Source organism: Bufo bufo, chromosome 4 (genome assembly GCF_905171765.1).
Source record: "Bufo bufo chromosome 4, aBufBuf1.1, whole genome shotgun sequence".
In the NCBI taxonomy this organism is placed as follows: Eukaryota; Metazoa; Chordata; class Amphibia; order Anura; family Bufonidae; genus Bufo; species Bufo bufo.
In genome coordinates this window covers 284,031,926-284,059,572 of record NC_053392.1, presented here as the reverse complement: position 1 = coordinate 284,059,572, position 27,647 = coordinate 284,031,926, and the positions used below count along the sequence as shown (strand labels likewise).

At 39.8% G+C, this 27,647-nt stretch overlaps 1 protein-coding gene across 2 annotated transcripts in view; it reads right to left on the bottom strand.

Moving 5' to 3' along the window:
* The window catches only part of KCNQ5 (potassium voltage-gated channel subfamily Q member 5), a 699,309-nt gene that overhangs the window by 117,425 nt on the left and 554,237 nt on the right, over positions 1 to 27,647 (bottom strand). For both annotated transcript variants that reach the window (XM_040428645.1, XM_040428646.1), the window contains exons 6-7: positions 14,995 to 15,105; positions 9,878 to 9,973 (exon numbers count right to left, since the gene is read on the bottom strand). In XM_040428645.1, coding sequence (XP_040284579.1) covers positions 9,878 to 9,973; positions 14,995 to 15,105 — 207 coding nt within the window. The remainder of the gene's footprint in view (positions 1 to 9,877; positions 9,974 to 14,994; positions 15,106 to 27,647) is intronic.

Here is a 27,647-nt window from a genome sequence, read left to right as displayed (position 1 = left end):
CTAATTAACTCAGATGTTGCCAACAAACCTAACAGAAGCTTCCAAACACATGACACCATCATATAGGCAGTCCAGAATTGTTTAAAGGCATAGTAATCTTAGTGTAAACTTTTGACATTGCAAAAAGTAATAAAAATGCCTTAAAAAATTCTCTCTCTCATCATTCTGGCATTTGGCAAATAATAATAATTATGTTAATCCTAATTGACCAAAAACAGGAAAGGTTCATTCTGGTTTCATGTCAGATATTGAGAAAAACAATCATATGTCTCTTTTTATATAGTGTATGTAAACTTCTGGTTTCAACTGCATTCCTCCAGAGCAGGTTCAATTTAGTGTAAATGTTTGAACTGAATTTGACAGTACCAATGGTAAATATTTTATAGATATTAGAATTTTTTAAATCTTTGCTCCTATGGGCTTGAATATTCAATTTTGTGGGCATAAAGGATGCTGTATTTTCCGTATCTAAAGATCTGTGCGTTGAATCTGCACAGTGGTGCTGAAAATATAGCTACAATAGGTTTTTGTCAGACAATAACATGCGTAGATTATAATCTTGTTATTTTATTGTTCGGGTTGTTATTTTATTGTTTAAACGTGGAAGTTAATCCAGTACATAAGTATGAAATGTTTTTTCTAGAAATGCTCTTTCTCATTAATACACAGTTGTTTGTTTTCTAAAGATGTTATTAATGGCCCATGCAAACCATGTCTTTTCTACAATATAACAGCATTTGAACCATTGAGAGAGAAATAAATGAAGTTTATGCAGTAGTAATAAAAGTAAACAATTGTAATTATACAAGTAATGGTTTGTGCACACTAGCAATTGATCTTTGTTATTTCGATTTGATTTACCGTAGTTATGTTGCTTGAGAAGAAACTTCCTTATAAAGCCATGTGCTCCTGCCCTGCCTCCATAGAAATAATTCTAAATATTTCATGTTATATATTTATTAAGTGGACCTGTACCTAAAATGGATTTTTCTGTTCGTCTGTGGAAAGAATACACTTTCAGCAGTGCTCAATTTTTTTGAGCCGATAACAGTTGGGGTGACATGACCGTCGTCAGGCTGTGGGCTCTTCCTCTGACACCATGAACGGATGTGCTTCTCTTTCATCCATTTCAGAGGTATGTACATTATGCAGCTGAACAGGAAAAAAGAGCAACACTTCCAGTCAGGAAGCCAGAGGAAGGGCCCACAGAGAGTCGGGAGGTCATGTCACCTCAGCTGGGATTACAGAAATAGTGGAGCGATGGAAGAGTAATCACTGCATAAAGTGTATTCTGTCCACAGACAAGCAGAAAGACTAATTTTAGTCTTAGGCCCGGGAAAACACTTTAAATATAAGAAAGCAATGTAATGTATATAAAGTGTAATGCTAATTGATTTAACCCCTTACTGACCAGTCTGTGCTATACTGATATTGACCAGCAGCCTGATGGAAACTACTCAAGGTAGGCTTGGGGCCTACATCAGACCCCAACCAGCCATTACACGCATCGGCACCCTGCGATAGCATTTGCGGGATGCCGATGGGAGACAGAGGGAGTCCGCTCCCTCTGTCAGTGGTTTACATGTGGAAGGTGCCATTGCCCGTGGCATGTAAAGCATTAAACAGCCCGGATCGTCACACCTGCCGGTTCGGGCTGTTAGAGCAGGGCCGCAGCTCTCATGTGAGAGCTGGGTCCCTGCTCCCCGCTGCACGGGGGACCCGTGCACCGCTTAGACTGGGCCTCCGTGAAAAAGCACTACAGCACTTTAGGTATATTTTTAAATACATTTCAGTAGCCTTATCCCTGCGCTTTCATCTCTGACACTGTTGGAAAAGGGGTTACCCAGTTACAGGCAGCTAGGCTTAGGCATTTGATGTGTCCACCGCTATCTAGAAGGCTTATATGATTACCTCCTGTCAGTTGCGTTCTGACACCCTTAATTCCCTGGAGCCTGATGTTATTATTATATCCATTGTGTTAAGGTGGTGTGGATTTTAGGCTCTAATTAGTCATTTCTGTATATAGAATCATTTTTAGGTGGCATTAATCTATTGTATTCCCTACTATTTTGTATTTATTAACATATTTTAATCATGATACATTAATAAATATTTATAGATAATTCAGGAACGTATTTTACTCGTATTTATTGGTGGAGATATTGATATGTTGAGTGTTCCGGTGTGATTTGGACTAAAATATTTGGGATCTATTTTGGTAATAATTAATCATGGGATAATCCCTTTAACTAGAACTCAGTCCTTCGCTCTGGCAGACTAGTGAAATAAATTATTCTTAGTTATTATTATTTCAGGAACTTAAAGTATGCTATTGAATAATTCTTGATGAGACCTATTTTCTCACTTCAGCAAATGGATCATGTCCAATTTATTTCATTTCTATTCCCCTACATAAATGTTACTTGGCAGATCTGTATGTTCATAAAACAACTCTAACCTGACCTAACTACCCTACAAATAATTACTTTCCATTCAAAAAAGTTTAAGCTTTCATCATTTGTGTCCTGTGGGGACCAATGCAACACTGAATTGAACATAGTTATAAGCTATTTGGAAAAAATAAGGACATACTAAATATATGCACGAGACTGATAAATGAGAATGTCATGGCAAGCGTCTTCTCACCATATGTTATCTGGGCATTGGCAGGATTAGCTCTTAAAATGGTCACTTCACTATAGTTGTTTAAAGAGATAGTTTTTTAATAAAAGTTGAGAGTGTAAGATTTACATATGTCAGTGTCCAGTCTAACTACTGTATATGTTGCTATCGATTTAACAAATAAATGAGATTGGTTGAAATATATCTGATAACTAAAACTACTTAATGACCAAATGTATGTGGGCAATTCTTTTTGATGGATCACTGCAACCACAACCAATGCTAGGTGCATCAAGTCAAACATATGACCATAAAATCTCCATAGGTAAAATATTAGTAGCAGAATGTGTTGAATAGAAAAGCACAATGACATGCAATGTGATACTGTCCCATTAAGCTACATGTCCAACCAGGTCATCAAATTTCTACCCTGCTACAGTGGCCCTGGTCAACAATATCTGCTGTTATTGTAAAGTGGGAAAATTTAGAAGCCAAACCAACTATGCTGTGAAGCACCAGGCTACATATGCTTAAAGGGATTCTGTCACCTCATTTTAGGTTATAGAGCTGCGGACATGCACGGCTAGATCGCCGCTAGCATGTCCGCAATATACCTGTCCCATAGGGCTGTGTGCTTTCATTGTGTTTAAAAAATGATTTTAGAGATATGTAAATGAGCCATGTAAGGTGCCCAAGGGGCTGTACTAACCTTCTTGGTGCCCAGCCACGTCCCCCTGTGAAGGAGCCCAGCACTGCCTGCGTCCTCCAAATCTCCTCCTTTCGTCACAGTTAAATTGCCGTAATCTCGCGATGCGCGAGCTCGTGCATGTGCAGTTCGTTCCCTGAGGCTGATGCCAGCACATGGAAGGAACACTATACCGGCACTGCGCATGCGCGAGCTCGCGCATCGCAAGATTATGGCAATCCAACTGTGACGAAAGGGCTCCTTCACAGGGGGCGTGGCTGGGCACCAAGAAGGTTAGTACAGCCCCTTAGGCACCTTACCAGCTCATTTACATATCTCTAAAATCATTTTTTAAGCACAATAAAAGCACACAGCCCTATGGGACAGGTATATTGCAGACATGCTCGCGCGATCTAGCCGTGCATGTCCGCATCTCTATAACCTGAAATGAGGTGACAGTCCCTTTTTTTTTCCACTTTTGCACATTTATTTCATAGAAAAACATTTCATTCACGAGACATAACCTTTTATAATATTTCCATCTATGGTACTTCTTGCATATGTGGGCATGATGAGACATATTTACTAATAAAGCCATTTGGGGATAGATGTAAATTATTCATTAAAAGGGTTTTCCAAGACTTTTCTATTGATGACCTATCCTCAGGATACCTGATCGGTGGGGGTCTGACACCTGGGATCCCTATGATCAGCTCCTTGAGAAGGCACTGTCACTCCAGTGAGTGCCATGGTCTTCTCTCAGCTCAACAATCAAAGCGATGTCCATTTGATAGCAGCTGTGCTTGGTATCACAGCTCAGCCCCACTCACTTCAATAGAGGATAGAAAAGTCTTGGAAAACCCCTTTAACTTTTACTATTTTCCTTTTTGGGAAGGTGTGGTGGTGTATGCATTTTAAAGATGTTGTCCACTTTTTACTATCAATGACGTATCTTCAGGAAAGGTCATCAATATCAGATTGGCAGTGGTCCGACTCCCAGAAGCCCCGACGATCAGCTGTTTGATGAGGAGGCAGCGCTGGTATTAACGCTGCCTTCTCTGCTCTGTTAACCTGCTCGCCACAGCAATTGAAACGATGGCGTCCCCATTCACTTCTATGGGACGGCTCTGTAGTATTCACTTGAACAGACAGAGCCATCCCATAGAAGTGAATAGGGACACCATACTTGTAATTACACTGCTCACCACTGCAGTTGCCGCGGCGAGCAGATAAACAGAGCAGAGAAGGCAGCGATCGTATGAGTTCTGCCTAATCTTAAACAGCTGATCGGCAGGGATGCCAGGAGTCTGACCCCCACCGATCTGATATTGATAACCTATCCTGAGGATAGGTCATTATTAGTTAAAAACAGACAACCTCTTTAACCCCCTAGATGCCATGGTCACCACTGACCACGGCATATACAGTGGCGGAAATAATTATTTGACCCCTCACTGATTTTGTAAGTTTGTCCAATGACAAAGAAATGAAAAGTCTCAGAACAGTATCATTTCAATGGTAGGTTTATTGTAACAGTGGCAGATAGCACATCAAAAGGAAAATCGAAAAAATAACTTTAAATAAAAGATAGCAACTGATTTGCATTTCATTGAGTGAAATAAGTATTTGAACCCTCTAACAAAAAAAGACTTAATACTTGGTGGAAAAACCCTTGTTTGCAAGCACAGAGGTCAAACGTTTCTTGTAATTGATGACCAAGTTTGCGCACATTTTAGGAGGAATGTTGGTCCACTCCTCTTTGCAGATCATCTCTAAATCCCTAAGGTTTCGAGGCTGTCTCTGTGCAACTCTGAGCTTGAGCTCCCTCCATAGGTTTTCGATTGGATTAAGGTCCGGAGACTGACTAGGCCACTCCATGACCTTAATGTGCTTCTTCTTGAGCCACTCCTTTGTTGCCTTTGCTGTATGTTTTGGGTCATTGTCGTGCTGGAACACCCATCCACGACCCATTTTCAGTTTCCTGGCAGAGGGAAGGAGGTTGTCGCTCAGGATTTCACGATACATGGCTCCGTCCATTTTCCCGTTTATGCGAATAAGTTGTCCTGTGCCCTTAGCAGAAAAACACCCCTAAAGCAAAATGTTTCCACCCCCATGCTTGACGGTGGGGACGGTGTTTTGGGGGTCATAGGCAGCATTTTTCTTCCTCCAAACACAGCGAGTTGAGTTAATGCCAAAGAGCTCTATTTTGGTCTCATCAGACCACAGCACCTTCTCCCAGTCACTCTCTGAATCATTCAGGTGTTCATTGGCAAACTTCAGACGGGCCTGCACATGTGCCTTCCTGAGCAGGGGGACCTTGCGAGCCCTGCAGGATTTTAATCCATTGCGGTGTAATGTGTTTCCAATGGTTTTCTTGGTGACTGGGGTCCCTGCTAATTTGAGGTCATTAACTAACTCCTCCCGTGTAGTTCTAGGATGCTTTTTCACCTTTCTCAGAACCATTGACACCCCACGAGGTGAGATCTTGCGTGGAGCCCCAGAGCGAGGTCGATTGATGGTCATTTTGTGCTCCTTCCATTTTCGAACAATCGCACCAACAGTTGGCACCTTCTCTCCCAGCTTCTTGCTAATGGTTTTGTAGCCCATTCCAGCCTTGTGCAGGTCTACAATTTTGTCTCTGACATCCTTGGACAGCTCTTTGGTCTTTCCCATGTTGGAGAGTTTGGAGTCTGCTTGATTGATTGATTCTGTGGACAGGTGTCTTTTATACAGGTGACTAGTTAAGACAGGTGTCCTTAATGAGGGTGACTAATTGAGTAGAAGTGTCTAACCACTCTGTGGGAGCCAGAACTCTTAATGGTTGGTAGGGGTTCAAATACTTATTTCACTCAATGAAATGCAAATCAGTTGCTATCTTTTATTTAAAGTTATTTTTTCGATTTTCCTTTTGATGTGCTATCTGCCACTGTTACAATAAACCTACCATTGAAATGATACTGTTCTGAGACTTTTCATTTCTTTGTCATTGGACAAACTTACAAAATCAGTGAGGGGTCAAATAATTATTTCCTCCACTGTAATACAGTTAATCCAACAGTGCTGTCCTCCACACTTAAACTTAGGCAGTAATTTTATTATTGGGAATTCTACTTTAAGATGTCAAAGTGTTCGGTAATAAAATGTGGAACTTCAGTTTTATGTAAAATTCCTTATGGTTCCTGCAACAGACACAATGGCAGTCTGTAGTCTGCTGACAGCACAGTAAGGCAAGCCTATCAAATGTAAAAGTCCACACAAAGGTACAAAGTCATTACTGCTACACAACTACATAGGTCAGATTCTACTATCTACTATTCATTAAGGAATTACCAGGGCATAATGAAGGGCGGGCGGGAGGCATGTCCCTGGGTGCCAGGGAAAGTGTCAACAAGCCAATCTACCTTGGGGACACTATTTAGATACAATACTTGGGCAGCAAACTGAAACTGTGACCAGGTAGAAGATATCAAGAATACGACTGGATACTGCTAGATTTTTTAACTCTGGAATTAACTGTATATGTAATATTTTCTTATTTAGTGTAACATGGTTATAAATTCACTGACTACATAAAAAAATGAAAAAAATGTATAAAAGGTTAATAGATCAAATAAAGCTGCTGGTGAGCTCTGTATATCTGCAGAATCTAACAACAGCTGTTTGAATAATAAAGAACTTTGGATTTACTATGTCAAATCATCTGAAAGCCAATTATAGTAAATATACTTTAATGCATAGCAAATCTGAGATCTGGTAAATATTCTCTGCTCATGCCTTACAACCTTCTAGAGATTAAGCAATGAAAGTAATTTTCTGTTTGGTGTTCTGGGTCACATGGCACTTGGGGACATGTCACTGCTGAGGTCTTTGGCTGCTGTGGTGCAGGAAGTTTACATGTCGGACCAGAAGCGCAGTGAAGATAGCCCGGGTCCAACAGAGCCAGAGTCAATTGGTGGGGAGCATGTAAGCATTGTTCCCTTCAAAGGTCCCGCAAAAAGGGAGAAGGGAGGGGATTTAACAATAAAAGATAAACCATGGACAACCCCTTTAAGGCTGGTTTCACACCTGGCGTTTTTGATGCCTATTTTTTTTTAACCAAAGCCAAGTGAGGACCCAATTAAACCAGAAGTATAAATTAATATTTTCACATAATGGTTTTCTTCAAAAATCTGTGCAACTGAAAATCAGGTCCATACATGTGAATGGGTTTGATGCTGCAGCATGTGCATGGATTTCTGCATGCCCTATTCAAATGAATGGGAAAGTTGCAGAAATGTTTGCAACAAATCTGCCACATGTGAATATACCTTAAAGGAAAAACATATATGTCTCCACTCTATGTTTATGTCTTCATTTTATCTTTAGGTACAAGAAAAATAACAAGTACTGCACCAAAAACCTCATGCATTAAGCCTGTAAGAAAGATTGGTCTGATGATCACAGGCTTCTCAGTTATCAGGCTAAAGAACTCCCATGATTTTCACACCGTATGTTCCCAGATAAGCAAAATACTGATTTGAACTAAAATGACTTTTTCTTATGTAAATGAGCTGACTGTGTGCATTTTTTCCACAACCCATGAAACTAATATAGGACCAGGCTTCTTGTAAATTATGACTTCTCTTTTGGACACATTAGTAAAGAAGAATAAAATCAGTTGACATAATCTTTTACACATTTAATGAACATTACATTTGAAATCCTTAAAAGCTTTTTATTATTTCAACTCAATCAACTCAATAAACTTTAAAGATGTCAATGAATCTTAGAGATTCTGGTGCTTCAGCAAAACTATCTTACAGAGAAAGTGACACAGTGAACTACGGATTTTTTACCCTTTATCCTTTCTGTATTTTAGTATTTAATAAATAAGTGGATAAAATGCTACGTAAATACAGTGTAAGTGTCAGTGTGGTCCAAATTACAGCCATTATATCCACCATTACTGGAGTACACTCACTTACCAAAGCCCGTGTTCCCCCTTAAAGGCGCTAACCCAGTAACAGTAATACTATGCAATGAATAGGGCAATTCAAATGAAGTATTATTGAAAGATACAAATCTTGTATTAAGTTACGGTAAGTACATTACATATTCTTTTCTGGTGGCGCCCACTGCTGTTTATCCTAGTCTACCTTCTCCTTCATTCAGTGGTGGACAAACATGCTCAGTAGCTTCCTTGCTACCTACCCCTCAGTGCTAGTGCAGTGATATCATAGAGAAGCAGGTAAAGTGGTCCAGATGCCTTTTATTCCTTCATCCCTACTTCTAAATTCATAGAATACATAGTATTTAGCTATATAAGAGTGAAGAAGGGAATTATGGTGGCATTATATACCATATATATCGCTGAGCTATATGTGAGGGACTATTTTATATGTAGGTCAGGAATGGGTTGACCAGAACTAATTGCAATGCATCCTGGGAGATGCAGGTGCTTGATTCTCTAATGTGATTTCTTGCCCACCCACAAAAAGGGAAGGAAATCCTCCATATAAGCAGATAAGTAAAAAAATAAAAGGGTTTTTAAATCTGTGGGATAAACTCTTTATGCCAGACCCTTGAGAAAAATATGTAAAGGTAATTTGCATGTAGTCATCGTTAGATAGATTGAAGGACATCGACATCCATCAACATTGTGGTAAGTTTTTAAACCTACATTTTTTGCTGTATATTCCAACTATGTAGATTGGCAGATTGAAATGGATGTATCAAAGCACTAGCAAACGTTTCAAGGCCAGTGAAAATTAATTTTAAAAAAATATACTGTTTGGGGTATACTATATGTTATATGACCTTAAAGGGAATGTGTCATCAGAAAAATGACCTGCTGTATAAATCACTTTTTTTAAGTTTAACATATATTTAAAGAATTTTTTATGATGTTTTTAATTTTCCATGTATTCCATATATTTAAACAAAAAAAGATAACATCCTGCAGTTTTCCCACTGGCCATTATGTCTAATAATTGGTGCAATTTCTTGGTTTATGCAGATCACCTTACTGCAGTTAACTCAATCTAATCCTGCCTGTAATGATAAGGAGATATCACCTCTGTGTAGAGATAAGACTTTTTTCCTTGTACAATGACCTCTTCACAGATCACACAGCATGCCTAGAAAACTTTCCCATGTAAGTCAATATGATCTCCTCCTGAACATTGTGTCTATGGCCCATGGGGCTGCCGTAAAGCAATTTTTTTAATGCTTTGTAAATACTGTTAAGAACCGCGTCATAATCAGGTTAAGGAAATAGAATTTAAAAAATCTACAATCAGAAAATAAAAACTGATTAGAAAAAAGGTTATGTGCCGCTATCTGATTGTAACTAGCAGATAAAACTTTTGGTGACACATTTCCTTTAATATTTTTGCAATGCTTCATTTCATTTGTATGTTGTTACATATGTAAATTATGTTTTAAGTTCATTCTTTCATTTATTTATCATCATAGATCTCTACAATATGAAAGAAGAACATGTAAAATGGAGTTCTGAAAGAATTTACATATCTATATTTATATCTATACACACACACGTATTGATTATTTAAGAGAATTCTGATCTCTCACCTGAATTAAACTAGCTGCAGGATTTCTCCTTTTTTCAAAGTGCTTCTGTCGATGCTGTTCCTGAACTTTTAAGGCAAATCCTGAACCGAGAATTCCCTGGAAGGTTCAAAATGATCATTTAGAATCAGCAAAATAGAATGGTTTCTTCTCTGCTTGTCAGGGGATTGCCATTATATTGTTCAAGAATGACTTCTTTGACAAGCAGAGAAGAAGCCACTTCTTATTGTCTGGATTGCACAATAGCAGGAATCACTCTGTAACCCATATACAAGATCCAGGTGACAGGGCTGTGCTACTGGGCATGTGTGACCATCGGCACTGAACATCTCAGGTGGATGTTCTGAAAACAATAATTGAATGTATTATCGTGGTGCAACCTCTTTAATCCTCACAAAATTGACAGGTCAAGAATTGAGTTGTGCCCTCAGTAGTCCAAATACATAAAAGAAATTCCAGCTCACCCAATACCCTCCATGCACGGGACAAACCGAGGCAAGTTCTCCATGTATAGGTACACAAGAACAAGTTCCAGCACTGGGTCGATTCTTGGTTGCGTCGTCTTTATTTTTCAAATCACATGTTTACATGTTACAAACATCACCTCCCACCACTACCCGTTAACATGTTTCGAACTGAGCCGTTCTTAAGAACGCTTCATTTCGAAACATGCTAACCGGTGGTGGTGGGAGGTGATGTCTGTAACATGTAAACATGTGATTTGAAAAATAAAGACGACGCAACCAAGAATCGACCCAGTGCTGGAACTTGATCTTGTGTACCTTGTGCCCTCAGTAGGTCATCAATATCTGATCGTGGAGGTCCAAAGCGCTGCTTCCTATTCATTACAATTCCCATCATCTCGGAAGGCAGTTTAATTACAAACACTCGCTCCAGTCACTTGAATGAAGTGAGTACTTTAAATTACACTATGCTGCTGCTGCTGCAAGATAATGGGCAGTGCAATCAACAGGAAGCAGTGCTTGCATGGAGTGCTGCCTCCTCTTCAAATAGTTGATTGGCAGGGGTGCTAGGTGTCATACTCCCACCAATCAGGTACTAATGATCTGGCTTGAGGATAGAACACTAATATAAAACCCCTGCACAACCCCTTTAATGCCATAAAGAAGGATGACAGATCTAAAACGCGTTGGTTATTTCTATGTACTGTATTTTTCTTACCCAGAAGGTCCAATATGGGTCCTAATTTTATGGACTGGGTGAGCTGGACATTTTATGTTGGTTATATACTTGGTTTAGCCTCTGCACATCTGTGCTGTCCATCTTGTTCAGAGGTAAGCTGTGATTCTCTCTCTCACTAAAATAATTCAACTATGCTAAATAAGAAAGAGTACCTTGAATGAGACTACAGTGAGATGCCCATTTGATATTGAGTCTGGCATATTATAAATCTGAAGTATTGTATGCCAAACATATAAAGGAACTTACCATTAGAGACTATGCGTAAAAAAATATTTATATTAAGAAGTTAAATGCCAGAAACCACCCACTCATTCTGTGGGAAGTCCAAAAAATCCATTGCCATGTAAAATTACATTTAGCATCATCCTAATTCACTGGCTGACTATTCCCAGTTTAACTGCTGTACAAGCTCTAACTTAAAATCTCTATCTAATTGGTCTCAACTAAGCTAAATAAACTGTAAAGTTGTGCTTTTAAGTTCTATCTGGGCACCCCATTAAATAAAAACATTGATTTACTGTAGAAAGAAAATATATTCAATATTGCAGGTCTCTGGTGGACAAAGACTTACGTAAGCAAGAACTCACAGGCTAGCTCAAAGATATGTATTTACTTCTTTGATTAGAAAACAATTGTTATTTTTTGAAAACATACATAGTATTTTTGTGAAGAGAGTAAAAAACTAAGAAAATTGTTTTTATAACCTGTAAAGGATTATTATACTATTCTATCATATTCTGAATACCTTGGTCTTATTTACTTAAAGAGGACCTGTTACATGTAATAACTATTCTGAAATATCTCTTCACATAACACTATATTGTGCAATCACTCTATTATTGATAGATAGTTTATGAACAAAGATACAATTGAGTGTTACCAGTTGGGAGTGTGTCCCTCCACAGTCTGACAATGGTAGTACTGACTCAACAGTCTCAGACTGTGTTGGGACATATCCCCAACTGGTAACATCTAGTTGTACATTTACTCAGAAACGTCTAGTAGGAATAATATGGAGGTAACATAGAGATATACAAATAAATATCCCAGAATGGTCATTCCAAAGGGAAAATAATCATTTACTAAAACAGACATGTCAGGAATGGTGACAGGTCCGTTAGAATTCATGAAGTGTTGTAATAAAGAAGAAATGACCAAGGAGTTACTTATTTCCATATTATTATGGATATGCAGATTTCTGTAGTGTCATCTAATCTGCATATTCTTTTTCCCAGGGAGCATTGCCTGGCCTATAAGTCTGTCTAGACCAGGGGTGCACAACCTGCGGCCCGGGGTCACATGCAGCCCTCAATATCATTCTGTGTGGCCCCGAACCATCTGGTGGCCGACATGTATGTCTATGTCTTGTTGCTGTTCACCATGCATTTTTCATATATTCTACCATTAGATGGGAATCCTGGAGGTATAAACAGATATTTATAGTATATACTATATGTACAGTATGCCATAAATACAGTATTTCAGTTGGTAATACCCTTTTAATTGTATTTTTGGCCCCTGGGATTCTTTCAGTCTGACAGTGTGGCCCCCAACTAGAAAAGGTTGTGCATCCCTGCTCTAGACCATCTCTGGTGCTCTCCACAAGGAGACACAGTAATATCTTGAGACCTACATGAAAGGCATCTCAACTAGCCAACTAAGTACCTTGCTCTGTACTGTTAAGGTGCTTTCACTTGTTGCAAGACCTGTTTAAAGGGTTGGTACTTGACTGTAAGGTAGTTAATTCCACTAGGTGGCACTACAGAGACAGCTTTCTTTTTCTTCTAAGTCAGCTATTTTGCATATCCTTTTCCCAGGGAGAATCGTGTGGCCTATAAGATCCTATGCCAGCTCTGGTGCTTTCCACAAGGAGAAATAGTACAAACCGGATTCCAAAAAAGTTGGGGCACTATACAAATCATGAATAAAAACTGAATGCAATGATGTGGAGGTGCCAACTTCTAATATTTTATTCAGAATAGAACATAAATCATGGAACAAGTTTAAACTGAGAAAATGTACCATTTTAAGGGAAAAATTTGTTGAATCAGAATTTCATGGTGTCAACAAATCCCCAAAAAGTTGGGACAAGGCCATTTTCACCACTGTGTGGCATCTCCCCTTCTTCTTACAACACTCAACAGATGTCTGGGGACCGAGGAGACCAGTTTCTCAAGTTTAGAAATAGGAATGCTCTCCCATTCTTGTCTAATACAGGCCTCTAACTGTTCAATCGTCTTGGGCCTTCTTTGTTGCACCTTCCTCTTTATGATGCGCCAAATGTTCTCTATAGGTGAAAGATCTGGACTGCAGACTGGCCATTTCAGTACCCGGATCCTTCTCCTACGTAGCCATGATGTTGTGATTGATGCAGAATGTGGTCTGGCATTATCTTGTTGAAAAATGCTCCCTGAAAGAGATGACGTCTGGATGGGAGCATATGTTGTTCTAGAACCTGAATATATTTTTCTGCATTGATGGTGCCTTTCCAGACATGCAAGCTGCCCATGCCACACGCACTCATGCAACCCCATACCATCAGAGATGCAGGCTTCTGAACTGAGCGTTGATAACAACTTGGGTTGTCCTTGTCCTCTTTGGTCCGGATGACATGGCGTCCCAGATTTCCAAAAAGAACTTCGAATCGTGACTCGTCTGACTACAGAACAGTCTTCCATTTTGCCACACTCCATTTTAAATGATCCCTGGCCCAGTGAAAACGCCTGAGCTTGTGGATCTTGCTTAGAAATGGCTTCTTCTTTGCACTGTAGAGTTTCAGCTGGCAACGGCGGATGGCACGGTGGATTGTGTTCACTGACAATGGTTTCTGGAAGTATTCCTGAGCCCATTCTGTGATTTCCTTTACAGTAGCATTCCTGTTTGTGGTGCAGTGTTGTTTAAGGGCCCGGAGATCACGGGCATCCAGTATGGTTTTACGGCCTTGACCCTTACGCACAGAGATTGTTCCAGATTCTCTGAATCTTCGGATGATGTTATGCACAGTTGATGATGATAGATGCAAAGTCTTTGCAATTTTTCGCTGGGTAACACCTTTCTGATATTGCTCCACTATCTTTCTGTGCAACATTGTAGGAATTGGTGATCCTCTACCCATCTTGGCTTCTGAGAGACACTGCCACTCTGAGAAGCTCTTTTTATACCCAATCATGTTGCCAATTGACCTAATTAGTCTTAATTGGTCTTCCAGCTCTTCGTTATGCTCAAATTTACTTTTTCCAGCCTCTTATTGCTACTTGTCCCAACTTTTTGTGGATTTGTTGACACCGTGAAAATTGGAATCAACGTATTTTTCCTTTAAAATGATACATTTACTCGGATTAAACGTTTGATCTGTCATCTACGTTCTATTACAAATAAAATATTGACATTTGCCATCTCCACATCATTGCATTCAGTTTTTATTCACAATTTGTTTAGTGTCCCAACTTTTTGGGAATCCGGTTTGTACTCTCCGAGACCAGATTATTGACTATTCAAGGTCAAACATCTTGAGGATCCTTACTTTGGTATCTTGTGATGGTATAGTAAACACTGTGGGCCTGATTTATAGTAAACTGGCAACATACGCCAGCCTATGATAATCCTGTGCGCGGCCAGATGCTGCACAACACCATTAGTCCTGTGCACCTAAACTGGTATCTACGCTAGTCTCTGGCTGTTATAGACATCTTTCTTCTTGTACGTCAGTAGAAGAAGATACTGTAAATGTGGTGGGCCCGCTGGCCCTGGTCACGCCCCATTTTCAGGAAATGGGTGAAGTCGGTGAAAAAAAAAAAGTCGCAAGCACAGTGTTCGTGAATTTCAAAAAATTATATAAATTAGGCTCTCTATTTTTATGACACATATGATCACTAGCACTGTGTATCAGTAATGTCAGTTTTGTGTTTAATACTTACTGCAGGTAATGCAAAGAAAGAAATACCAAGCAGAGCAAAACCAGCTGAAAGTAGTCTTCCAAGCCATGTATGAGGAGTTTTGTCACCATAGCCAATGGTGGTCAATGTGATCTGCAATAGACATGAACAAGTATAGATTAAGAGTATCTGGAGCATCCAAACATAATCTAGCATAATATCAAAAATTATATGCATTTACAAAGCTTTGATTTTGCAGTGTGATGTAATTTATTGTGAAATGTGGTTTTGAAAAAACCCTGAAATGTTAATCTTTAATCCTAATTCAGACATAATTGTGGTTCCCTTTGAATACTCGGAATAGAATAGATGTATGAATCATATTACTATAAGTTTAACCGATTATTTGTGTGCAAAAAGAACAACGTTTCTTCCTACAGATGCTTGATTTTCCTGTAATGGTAGATTCTGATAGATGGGGTGCTTTTTGTCCTTGAACACATCCACTGCTACATTCATACAGGTGACAATAATATAGATGGAAAATGTAAAGTCTGGCACTTTGTAATATATACATTATTGTAATGCCTTTTTTGCTGTTTTTAGTTATTTGTTAATAAAGATAGAGGTATAGACCGACACTCTGTATCTGGGGTCACGCAGAAGTAGTTGAATATGGTAGTCGGTTTATTAATTAGTAAACAATGATTAATGAAACATAGAAAAGCATAAATAGTAGAGATATTACCCCTGAAAGGTGATTGCGCTCATGATCATGCCTAAAAATATGCTAAATACATGTAACAATAAGATAAAAAAAATAGATGAAGTAAATATAAAAAAGAAGTGAATATAAAAAAGAAGAAAAGGGTAAAAACAAATATATACGGTACTCAAATGTCCAAGATGATGATGATATTCATCATAATTGATAATCCAGTATGAAGTCCCTCTCCCAGAATTAAGCCAGGTTGGTAAACTTGTATCTTTCAAAAATACATCAATTAGTGATAATTGTATACTCCCGTGATCTAATAGGCCACAATATCATAAAACTGTCTATTAGTTTAATCCACTGTATTATATTGCGCAGTACCAATATAATTTCATTTTATATACACTGCGTGCAGAATTATTAGGCAAATGAGTATTTTGACCACATCATCCTCTTTATGCATGTTGTCTTACTCCAAGCTGTATAGGCTCGAAAGCCTACTACCAATTAAGCATATTAGGTGATGTGCATCTCTGTAATGAGAAGGGGTGTGGTCTAATGACATCAACACCCTATATTAGGTGTGCATAATTATTAGGCAACTTCCTTTCCTTTGGCAAAATGGGTCAAAAGAAGGACTTGACAGGCTCAGAAAAGTCAAAAATAGTGAGATATCTTGCAGAGGGATGCAGCACTCTTAAAATTGCAAAGCTTCTGAAGCGTGATCATCGAACAATCAAGCGTTTCATTCAAAATAGTCAACAGGGTCGCAAGAAGCGTGTGGAAAAACCAAGGCGCAAAATAACTGCCCATGAACTGAGAAAAGTCAAGCGTGCAGCTGCCAAGATGCCACTTGCCACCAGTTTGGCCATATTTCAGAGCTGCAACATCACTGGAGTGCCCAAAAGCACAAGGTGTGCAATACTCAGAGACATGGCCAAGGTAAGAAAGGCTGAAAGACGACCACCACTGAACAAGACACACAAGCTGAAACGTCAAGACTGGGCCAAGAAATATCTCAAGACTGATTTTTCTAAGGTTTTATGGACTGATGAAATGAGAGTGAGTCTTGATGGGCCAGATGGATGGGCCCGTGGCTGGATTGGTAAAGGGCAGAGAGCTCCAGTCCGACTCAGATGCCAGCAAGGTGGAGGTGGAGTACTGGTTTGGGCTGGTATCATCAAAGATGAGCTTGTGGGGCCTTTTCGGGTTGAGGATGGAGACAAGCTCAACTCCCAGTCCTACTGCCAGTTTCTGGAAGACACCTTCTTCATGCAGTGGTACAGGAAGAAGTCTGCATCCTTCAAGAAAAACATGATTTTCATGCAGGACAATGCTCCATCACACGCGTCCAAGCACTCCACAGCGTGGCTGGCAAGAAAGGGTATAAAAGAAGAAAATCTAATGACATGGCCTCCTTGTTCCCCTGATCTGAACCCCATTGAGAACCTGTGGTCCATCATCAAATGTGAGATTTACAAGGAGGGAAAACAGTACACCTCTCTGAACAGTGTCTGGGAGGCTGTGGTTGCTGCTGCACGCAATGTTGATGGTGAACAGATCAAAACACTGACAGAATCCATGGATGGCAGGCTTTTGAGTGTCCTTACAAAAAAAGGTGGCTATATTGGTCACTGATTTGTTTTTGTTTTGTTTTTGAATGTCAGAAATGTATATTTGTGAATGTTGAGATGTTATATTGGTTTCACTGGTAAAAATAAATCATTGAAATGGGTATATATTTGTTTTTTGTTAAGTTGCCTAATAATTATGCACAGTAATAGTCACCTGCACACACAGATATCCCCCTAAAATAGCTAAAACTAAAAACAAACTAAAAACTACTTCCAAAAATATTCAGCTTTGATATTAATGAGTTTTTTGGGTTCATTGAGAACATGGTTGTTGTTCAATAATAAAATTAATCCTCAAAAATACAACTTGCCTAATAATTCTGCACTCCCTGTAATGAGTCATGGCAGTCTAATAAAGTATCGGTACTTCAGCAATTCCTTGGAAGTTCCAATTTGCGCAATTTAATAAGTGTGGTTATATGGGACAGTACATTTTCATATCGATACTCCGTTCTCAGGGAGTTATGGTATATGTAGGAGTGGACCGGTATTAATCTATGCTTCCGGTGGCGTCCCACCACGCACTGGTATACTGGCCACTGTTAACTCTCCTGAAGTCTTCACGCATTTTATCCGCTGCTGTATAGCTGGCACCGTGTGTGATGGCGTCCCACGTGGCTCTGTAGTGAGATGTTCGGATGCTGCTGAAGCGCAAGCCGATGCGGGTAGGTATACTAACCCGTTGGTGTGTAGTCGGCAGTGTATGCGCGTGAGGCTGGGCGTCCCACGTGGTTCTATGTTGATGTGCTCAGATGCTCAATAGCATACCTGGGCCGGTATGGATAGGTAGCTCGAATTGAGAGAAACGCTTCCCAATACTAGATCAATCAAAGTTCATCCTGGTGTAGAAGTATGCGGGTACAACAATAAGTTTCACCAAATGCGTTTCGAAGTCTCACTCTGACTTCTTCATCAGCTACCTATCCATACCGGCCTATATACGCTATTGAGCATCTGAGCACATCAACATAGAACCACGTGGGACGCCCAGTCTCGCGCGCATACACTGCCGACTACACAGCCTATTAGATCACGGGATCAATAGGAAAGGAAGCCTGCTTGTTTAAAGGGGTTTTCCAGTTTGCCTTAACATCCTTTAAAATAATCATTTATGAAGAAAGCTCCTGTCATCACACACACAGCCCCACAATATAAACACTGCTCTGCCTTACACAAAGTTGGACAATGAATAGCGGTTCCCCCAATGACAGGCTGATAATTTTAACAGTTTTCTTTTCTGTTTTGGTATTTCTTATTTTTGTGATTTAAGTGAGTCTAAATTAAAAGTTAAGTTTTAATATATTAAATATAAGGAGTGGGCTCCGTGGGATTTGTTTGGTCATGTGACCATTTATTTTTTGAGTATTAGTATCCCTAGGGCTCGACCTAAGGGAATAATTTTGTTTTGTTAGCCATAATTTTGTAATGTATTTATTTTACCTTTATTGCTGTTCTGGGCTGTGGTCACATGAATGGTTCATGGTGAGAAATGAATAGTACTCACTCATTAGAAGCGCAATCTGCACTTTCAATTTCTTTATTAATTCTTGAAATTCTTGGCTCACAAGCCTGCTTTTGCACGGGAACTGAAATGTTGTAGGGTATGGCATAGAATCCAGCTCAGCGTTCTCATGCAAAAGAAGGCTTGTGAGCCAAGAATTACAAGAATGAATAAAGAAATAATAAAGTGCAGATCGCTCTTCTAATGAGTAAGTACTATTAATTTCTCACCATGAACCATTGATGGAAAATACAGTTGATTAGATTGCATTGACTGTGACAGCCACTGAAGAAGGAGCTTGTTGCTCCAAAACGCGTACAGTATGACTACAGTAATCCAGAGAGACCCCCGGTACAGTCACAACTGGATACAGCAGTGCAACATCTGAATCCTTGATACAAAGATCCGAAGCATACCAAGTAATAGCACGCAGCATCGGAGATCAAGTAAAAAGTCTGATCACGTGGGACGCCAAATACAGGGTATGCACCGGCCGTGACACGGGGAAGTAGGAGGTTCGGTCTAGGAGTGGAACACTGCTCGAACAGAAGACCAACTCCAGAGATGCCAACAATGTGGTAAAATTTAACCCTTTGCAACAAAGAAGGGCGCATAATCTGTATAAATATCTAAAGAATAGCGATAACAAATGTTCAAGTTATTAACTATACCAGCACCCATATCTATTAAGGAATATATATACACCATGAATTATGACTACTGATCAATAACCTCCGGATCAAGTTATCTTTTTATGCTGATAATCATGTATATCGATTTATGAATGAAATTAGACTTTTTATGTTGATAATAATGTGCATTGATTTATAAATGAAATCGGACTAGTCATATTACCATCTGTATTATGAATAATACAGCTATCCACTATGAGTATTTATTCATAAATCAAATTGCATACAAATTTGGATGAAGTTATTACTGATTGGATATAATCATGGACATTAATTAGAAAATGAAATGGAAGCATGATGAATTAACATGTTTTTTTCACGGTGTTTACAATCACATTTACAATGTGCATTGATTTTCTTCTTCGATATAAAAAGGAGTTTTTTTAACAAGATTCTTATGATTTTTGGATGAATTAGACGTATTAAGATCATATTTAGCTCCTTTTCTTTGGATTCAACTACTTTATATATACTGATCAGGATGTGTCCCTGTCTTCCCCAGTTATAGTTCTATGTGCCATCAGCAGCCTGCTGCTTTCACTGAGTTAGGCCTCATGCACATGATCGTTGTTTTTGTCCGCATCCGAGCCGCAGTTTTAGCGGCTCGGATGCGGACCCATTCACTTCAATGGGGACGCAAAAGATGCAGACAGCACTCCGTGTGCTGTCTGCATCCGTTGCTCCGTTCCATAGCCCTGCAAAAAAAATATAACATGTCCTATTCTTGTCCGTTTTGCGGACAAGAATAGGCATTTCTACAATGGGCCGCCCGTTCCGCAAATTGCGGAAGGCACACAGGCGCGGTTCGCGGACAGCAAAAAACGGAATGGTCGTGTGCATGAGACCTTAGACAGGAAAACACATAACTAACTTTGTGTATATTTTTTTTATTTCTTATTTTATATAATATTTTAATGTGTGGATATTTTTGCTTATATTGACTTATTTATTTATATTCTGATACAATAAATATCTGTTTTCCTTACAATTCCTGATGTTTGAGTGCCTTTTAATATTTTTGAAATAATACTTTACACCTACAGACTGTGGGGCAGTCTGATAACAGTACACCTATATCCAGACCCAAAACGGGAGAGCCACTTTAATTTTCTTATTCAATTCTCAACTCTTGCCTGCTGGGTTGGCCCACATAAAGAGCCCTTAAAAGGGCCCTTAATAGGTCATTAGTATCTAATCGGTGGGGGTCCAACACCAGAGATCCCTGCTGATGAGAAGTTTGAGAAGGCACTGGTGCTCCTGTGAGCGTTATGGTCTTCTCCGTGCTTACCAAGCACAGCCCCATACATTATATATCGGCTGTGCATGGTATCGCAGCTCAGCCCCATTCACTTCAGTGGGGATGAGCTGCGCCTAGGCCATGTGATCGACGAACGTGAAATCACTGGATTAGGAAAAGCTGAGAGAAGACAGTGGTGCTACTGTTAGTGCCAATGCCTTCTTGAACAGCAGGAGTCCTGGGTGTCGGACCCCCACCGATCAGATACTGATGATATACAGAGAATACACTAGGGTTAATTTCGTAGGAAGCCAATCTGCCTATTTGTATATTTTTAGGAGTGTGGCAGGAAACCGGAGTACCCAGAGGAAACCCTGCATGGCACTTCCTATTTTTGTAGTTATCATCTGGATAACAGTGGTCAGAATCCCACTGATCAGACACCAATATCTCTTAGAATAACCCCTTTAATCAGCCCATAAAAACAAATACATTTTTGGTTGCCCATATGTGATGCATGTGGATCACTGCTAATTGCTGGGACGCACTTGTATTTGCCATGCCTGGATATGCTGTTTGAAACACAAAGCATACTCAGACACAGATTCGGCCTGTAATTTTGCAGTGATCCACATGTGGATCCTGCCGCTGGGCATCATGTACAGGCAGCCTTAAAGGCGTTCCAGCTCTTTTGGTCTATCACTGCACTCGCTGTGCTTATAAACTTCCTGTATACATGGGAGTCACTAGGTCGCATACTGTTTGGGGAACACACCACCGCTGCTGTCAGTCATTGGCTGCAGTTGCACACGTAACACCTGTCTGTGCCAAACTTCCACAAGTGCTGTAAATACAGCAGTAGACCAAAGAATCTGGAACCAAATGGAGGGGAGCAGTTAAGTAAGGTTCCCTCCACAGTTCCAGCAGGGAGGGAAGAGCCACAATTTGTTAAAAAGGTTATGCTCCTGGTCTGCATGTTCCATCTCCCAGAGGGAGAGCCTCCTAGAGGGACATCGAGGTCTCCAGCGATGTCTTCCCTCCCTTACATGTGTTGTATGTTTGGTGTGGGGTTATGATTTGGTGTGTTGTAGTGTTTACCTTGGTGTTCCTTGTCTGGTATGTTTGGTGATTTCTTCCAGCATGGTTGCTAGACCTCCTAGCCTGTATGCAGTGCCACCTGGGGCTGCCATGCACCTTTAGGCATGGGGGTCCTGGCGGAGTCTGCTGTGCTGGATACCTGTGTGAGTTGCTGGTACGGTGTCCTGTTTGGTGTTAGGGCTCCGGTACGTATTCACGGGTTCCAGTCGTGGTGGCAGCGGCAGGTAAGCATGTTGTCTTGTTTTCTTACCCGCCGATTCTCTTGCTGCATATTGTCTTTTCCTTTCCCTGCTTCTAGGCCTTTTGAGACTCCTGTTCTTCCCTGTCCTGGAAGAACAGGGCGCCTCTCCTCAGCTCCTTTGTGAGGGATTCTCAGGGCGACTCAGGGCCTTAGGTATCCAGGGTATGAGCCCTCCTACCATCCAGGTCCGCTCATATGGTGAGGAGTTAGGGCAAGGTATAGGGCTATGCATTAGGAGGTGACCTGTTCCCTTATCCTTGTGTTCAGGCCTAGTTGCGTTCCTTATCCCTCAGTCATCGTACAGTGGGGGGTTTTCCCCACTCCCCACCGTGACACAAACATGCTCTTTTTCTTCTCAGTTATGTAACTGTAGTATAAAATTGTTCCCCCAGCTGTTTTTTTTTTTTATTAGTACCACTTACTTTTCCAGTCTTTTGTTGCCCCATCCCAATTTATTTGAGATGCGTTGCTGCCATCAAGTTCTAAATGAGTTAATATATTTCATGTCTCAATTTCAACATCTGATATGTATTGAATATGGGCTGATATGGGCTGGATTTTTTATGGAATGGCAGATTGATAGGGGGACTTGTCATTCCATCTCTACTCCAGTACTACACTTCCCCCTAGCCCGGGGCAACCCTGGTGTAACTGCTAGGCTCATTACTATACAGGATTGAGAGGCTCATTCAGTGTCAGTGTTTGGAAGGTATAACTATTACCGACAAGTATATGTTTTGGACAAAAAGAAACCTGATTTTGACTTTTAGTCTGTCATTGCCAATCCAACCACATGTACAGATTCATATATATATATATATATATATATATACACACACAAGCACAATATTACAGTTAGTTGTAGTACATCACAGTTGTAGTACAATCAGTATGACTGGTAATTCTATTAAAAAAAAACCTTCACACTTAAAGGGGTTTTCTGAGATTTTTAGACTGATGATCTATACTCTAGATAGCTCATCAGTATCTGATTAGTGGTGGTCCGCCGCTGATCAGCTGTTTGAGAAGGCAGCAGCGCTCTCTACTTTTCCTAGACCGAGTGACAACACGTTCATGTGTTCGTGGCTTAGGAGCAGTGTACAGTGTACGGTGCTGTGCTAGGTAAGCTGCAAGAAGGCAGCAGCAATCACAGGAGCGACGATCACTTCTCAAAACAGCTGATTGGCAGTCGGATTGCCCCGATGAGATACTGATGACCTATCCTCGGGTTAAAAAAAATCCTGAAAAACGCCTTTACAATTATTCCTATTAGTAAGTAGGAAACAACAACAATGGTGTAAGGTTGAAAGCTTAACACAGCTCTACTTGTCAGACATTGATTTTCAATAATGAGCATTCAGCCAGTTGTCTTAAGATGTACTAAAGTGTATAATTGTGAACACTACAGTTTTATCTGATTACTTCATATGGAAAGCACGAGTGTTTATTCCCTTCAAACTATTTTTTCTCGGCAGTCTGGTCTTTTTTAAGAATAGCTTACTCATTCCAAGTATCTTCATGAACGTCCATTCTGCAAATATACTAGCAGACACTGCCATTACTATAGTTCATGCATATCTAAAAGTAGCCATTTGGTTTTATGGTTACACACGGGCCAGTGTTTCTACATTAACATATCAAATTATTATACACATAAACTGTTGTCATTGCCCTTAGCAACCAATCACAGCACAGCTTTCAATTCTTATAGTGCTCTTGAAAAATGAAAATTCAATTGAAATTGGTTGCTGTGGGCAACAAAGACAGTTTATTTTGTTTTAGACACTTTCATAAATCTGACTATTGAATAAAGACCCGTTGTACAATGGTTTGGCAATGGTTTGAATAGTGACAGACACATAAGATTGGGTTCTTAGCAGATACTATCATTTGTGGCAGGATATAGAGTACCTTTAATGTGTTTTGGGAACTGTCAAACAAACGTTGCCTGCTTTAGGGCCCATATACTGTACCTGGCAGCAATGGAATGATAATTATGGTCACAACTATGGAGACAAATGTGCATGGTTAAAAGAGATGCCCATCTATTAACCACTTACTTAGCAAGTGATTTTAATATATATATATTTTTTTTACTCACTGCCTTCTGGGAGACATAACTTTTTGGGAAAAAATGCAATTCTTCCACTGATTCGCTTTTACGGGGTTTGCCAAGAAGTATAAAATGACATTTTAACGTAATTTCGACAACGTTTTATGGGTTTTGATTTTAGTTTAGTTTTGCCATATTCTGACCCCATAACTTTATTATATATAAGTCTATGGACGAATGTGTTGGCTTTTTTTTGTGGGGGATCTGCAGTTTATACTGATACCATTCTGTGAGTGTGTTTGATCTTTTATGCAATTTTTGGGGGGAAGGTGAAGCAATTTTGCTGTTTTGATTTTTTTTTTGTCCGTTACAGAATTCTCTTAAAATGAGAAAAGGGGTTGATTTGAATTTTATATCCGTTAATTGAATTTTTAAATATGTTTAAAAACGTTTTTTCTTTTCACTTTTTTTCTTTACACTTATTTATAATTCCCCTAGCGGACTTTAATATGTGATCATTTTCTAAAATGCTACAGCATTTATAGCACAAGCAATTTCAGAAATCTCATCCACACGATGTGCAGAAGCACAAATTTGGGGGAGATCTATCAAACTGGTGTAAAGGAAAACTGGCTTAGTTGCCCAAAGCAACCCATCAGATTCCACCTTTCATTTTCCAAGGGAGCTCCGAGAAATGAAAGGTGAAATCTGATTGGTCGCTATGGGCAACTAACCCAGTTTTCCTTTATACCAGTTTTGATAAATCTCCCGCAAGGTGTAAACTGACTTTCTCTGTGGTTTTACCAGTGGCTTTTAACCTTAGCAAAGTCTAAAGCAGTCAAAGACCCAATGTGATGCTAGCAGCAATGCGGACACAAAAAACAGCCCATCTGTGGTGTTTTATGCGGTGGTGGATTTCAGCTAGATCTGAGATATTCTTCTGTCTTCACGGTTCTGTGTTGCTGCACAGCGGCTGAAGTATGCTGGCTTTGTGGACATGCTGATTAGCCCAGTTTTCAAACTGACTGCAGCAGTGTGATTGTTAATAGCAGTGTGGTTACGCAGGGAAATGGCAGGTTACCTTGAGGTCATAACAATCAAATTGTGTTTAGTTTCAGTAAATTTGAAAACCACAAGGATCAGCATGCCACTAACATTACAGAGAAAACAATGGGCACACTTTTTGTGGTGGTATGGTTACAATCTGGGAACTCAGCCTAACAAACAACCTAGTTGTTTCTGATTGCCCTGATTATTTATTGTTGTTCATTAATACTTAAATGCCTAATACAAAATAAAAACTTAAAGTAGTTATCCCACAATTTGAAAAAAAATCAGGAGTACAGTACACCATTTTTTTTAAAACGATATCAATGCAAAAAATGTTGTGTTCCAGCGCCATTTACAATTTTAGCTTCTTTACTCCCCTCTCTGCAGTTTTGGTCCCCTCATTTTCTCTGGGCAGGCAGCAGCTCATGACATGGCGATCTTGCATCTGCGTCTGCCAGGAGTGCATTGCAGTTAGTGCTTTGTAAAACTGCCCCCATCAGTTGCCAAAGCTTTGTTCTTCTCATTTGCATACAAAACAGTCCTTAATACACAGCTCCAGTGATTCCTCAAATTAATAGCAGTATAGTAGCAGTAAGGTATGTAATGTCTCCCCACCCCCATTTCTTTCTCCACTTCTATATTCCTATCAATTTAGAAGTAGAAAGAGATGAATTAAAGGTGTCTGGGGTACTTTATCTGCCTCACTATAAGATCACTATGCCAGCACTGATGGGAGGTCACGTGGTGGGGCTGGGTAGGATGGGAGCACTATCATGGCGCATTCGCGCCCACATGAGTGACGAGGCCTGTTGAGGTGATGTACGTGTCGAGGTTCTAGCGCTTGGAGCTGTATTTTCTATACCAGCCATTTCACAGGTTATGTAAAACTGATATCTTAGTGTCTTTTCTTTAAGATTTAGTGACATCTTCCTATATAATCAAACTTTTCCATCTAGATGATCTCTTTCTTCTTTATTGTTGTATACATTTAAGGGCAAATATGTAATTTCAATAAACTTGGGCATTTTTTACAATGACCTTTGTTGTAAGTCCCATTATTGTTTAGAATTGCACTGATGGGAGGCAGCAGGAAAGCTATTGATCACATCAGTTTACCACTAAATGCGGGGAAATAGGGCCAGAGTTTCAGCCACAGGAGAAACGGCAGGGGCACTACCAGACAGGAAGATACGTACTAGAGATGAGTAAAGTTATGGAAAATTAGATTCAGCTGCTTCATCAAATTTCACAAAGAAATTTGTTTTGTGATGAATTACTTTCCTTGTATGTACCAGGTGCAATCACAAGGAACAGCGATTGCGTCGCCCCCATTATTGCCATTGCCTTCAGATGCCATGTTCATCGCCGATCATGGCATCTGAGAGTAAAAACGAGGGCTTTCAGGGGTTAATCAGTAAAAAAAAAAATACTCACCTTATCCATTTGATCACGAAGAGCCTGCCGCGGCCATCTTGATTGAAGACACCGCGTAAAATCTTGCATGGTATCTTTAATCAAGATGTCTGTGGTGAGTGTTTTTTTTTTTACTGCCATTTCAGGGAAAATCGATTTGTTTCCATGAATTGCAAGGAAATTCAGCTTTGCGGCAATTAGAATTTTTCCTGAACTTTGGATCGAAGTCAACTTTGGATTCTTCGATTGCCTCAACACTAATACTGTACGTACATAAAAAAAATAAAAAATACTTTTAGTGGATGTATACTTTATTTTAAAATGCCCTCTTCATTGCACAGTAATTTTTTTGTGGGATAACCCCTTTACTATTCAAATGATTCATTCAGTATAAAGCTACCTAAGGGCTCATGCACACGACCGTATGTATTTTGCGGTCCGCAAAAAATGGATCCGCAAGAAATACGGATGACGTCTGTGTGCATTCCATATTTTGGGGAACAGAACAGCTGGCCCCTGGTAGAACAGTACTATCCTTGTCCGTAATAGGGACAATTATAGGACATGTTCTATTTTTTGGCAAAATGGCAATACGGACATACGGAAACAGAATGCACACGGAATAACTTCAGGTTTTTTTGTGGACTGAATACGGTGGTTCCGAATACGGTCCGCAAAAAAACGGAACGGACACGGAAAGAAAATATGTTAGTGTGCATGAGCCTAATTGTGTGATGCTCAGTTGAAAACCATGTAGAAAACAAGATGTTGTTTTTCTGTGACTTGTCGCAGTTTTGTGATGTGACTTTTACTTGTGACTTGTACAGGTTAAGCACATTAAAACCACTGCAAACTGCAATTCAAAACCACTACAATTTATGATAAAACCATGTGCCATTTCACCACAGTTTCATGGCTATGCAACACACTACTGTCCAGCATCCACAGCATGTAGTAGCATCATAATACTTTCTCTACTGCACACAGTAGAAACAAAGTTTTGGCCACTGAAGGCTTTTGTCAAGCTATGTACGGTATATCCTCTATACACTCAAGGTACT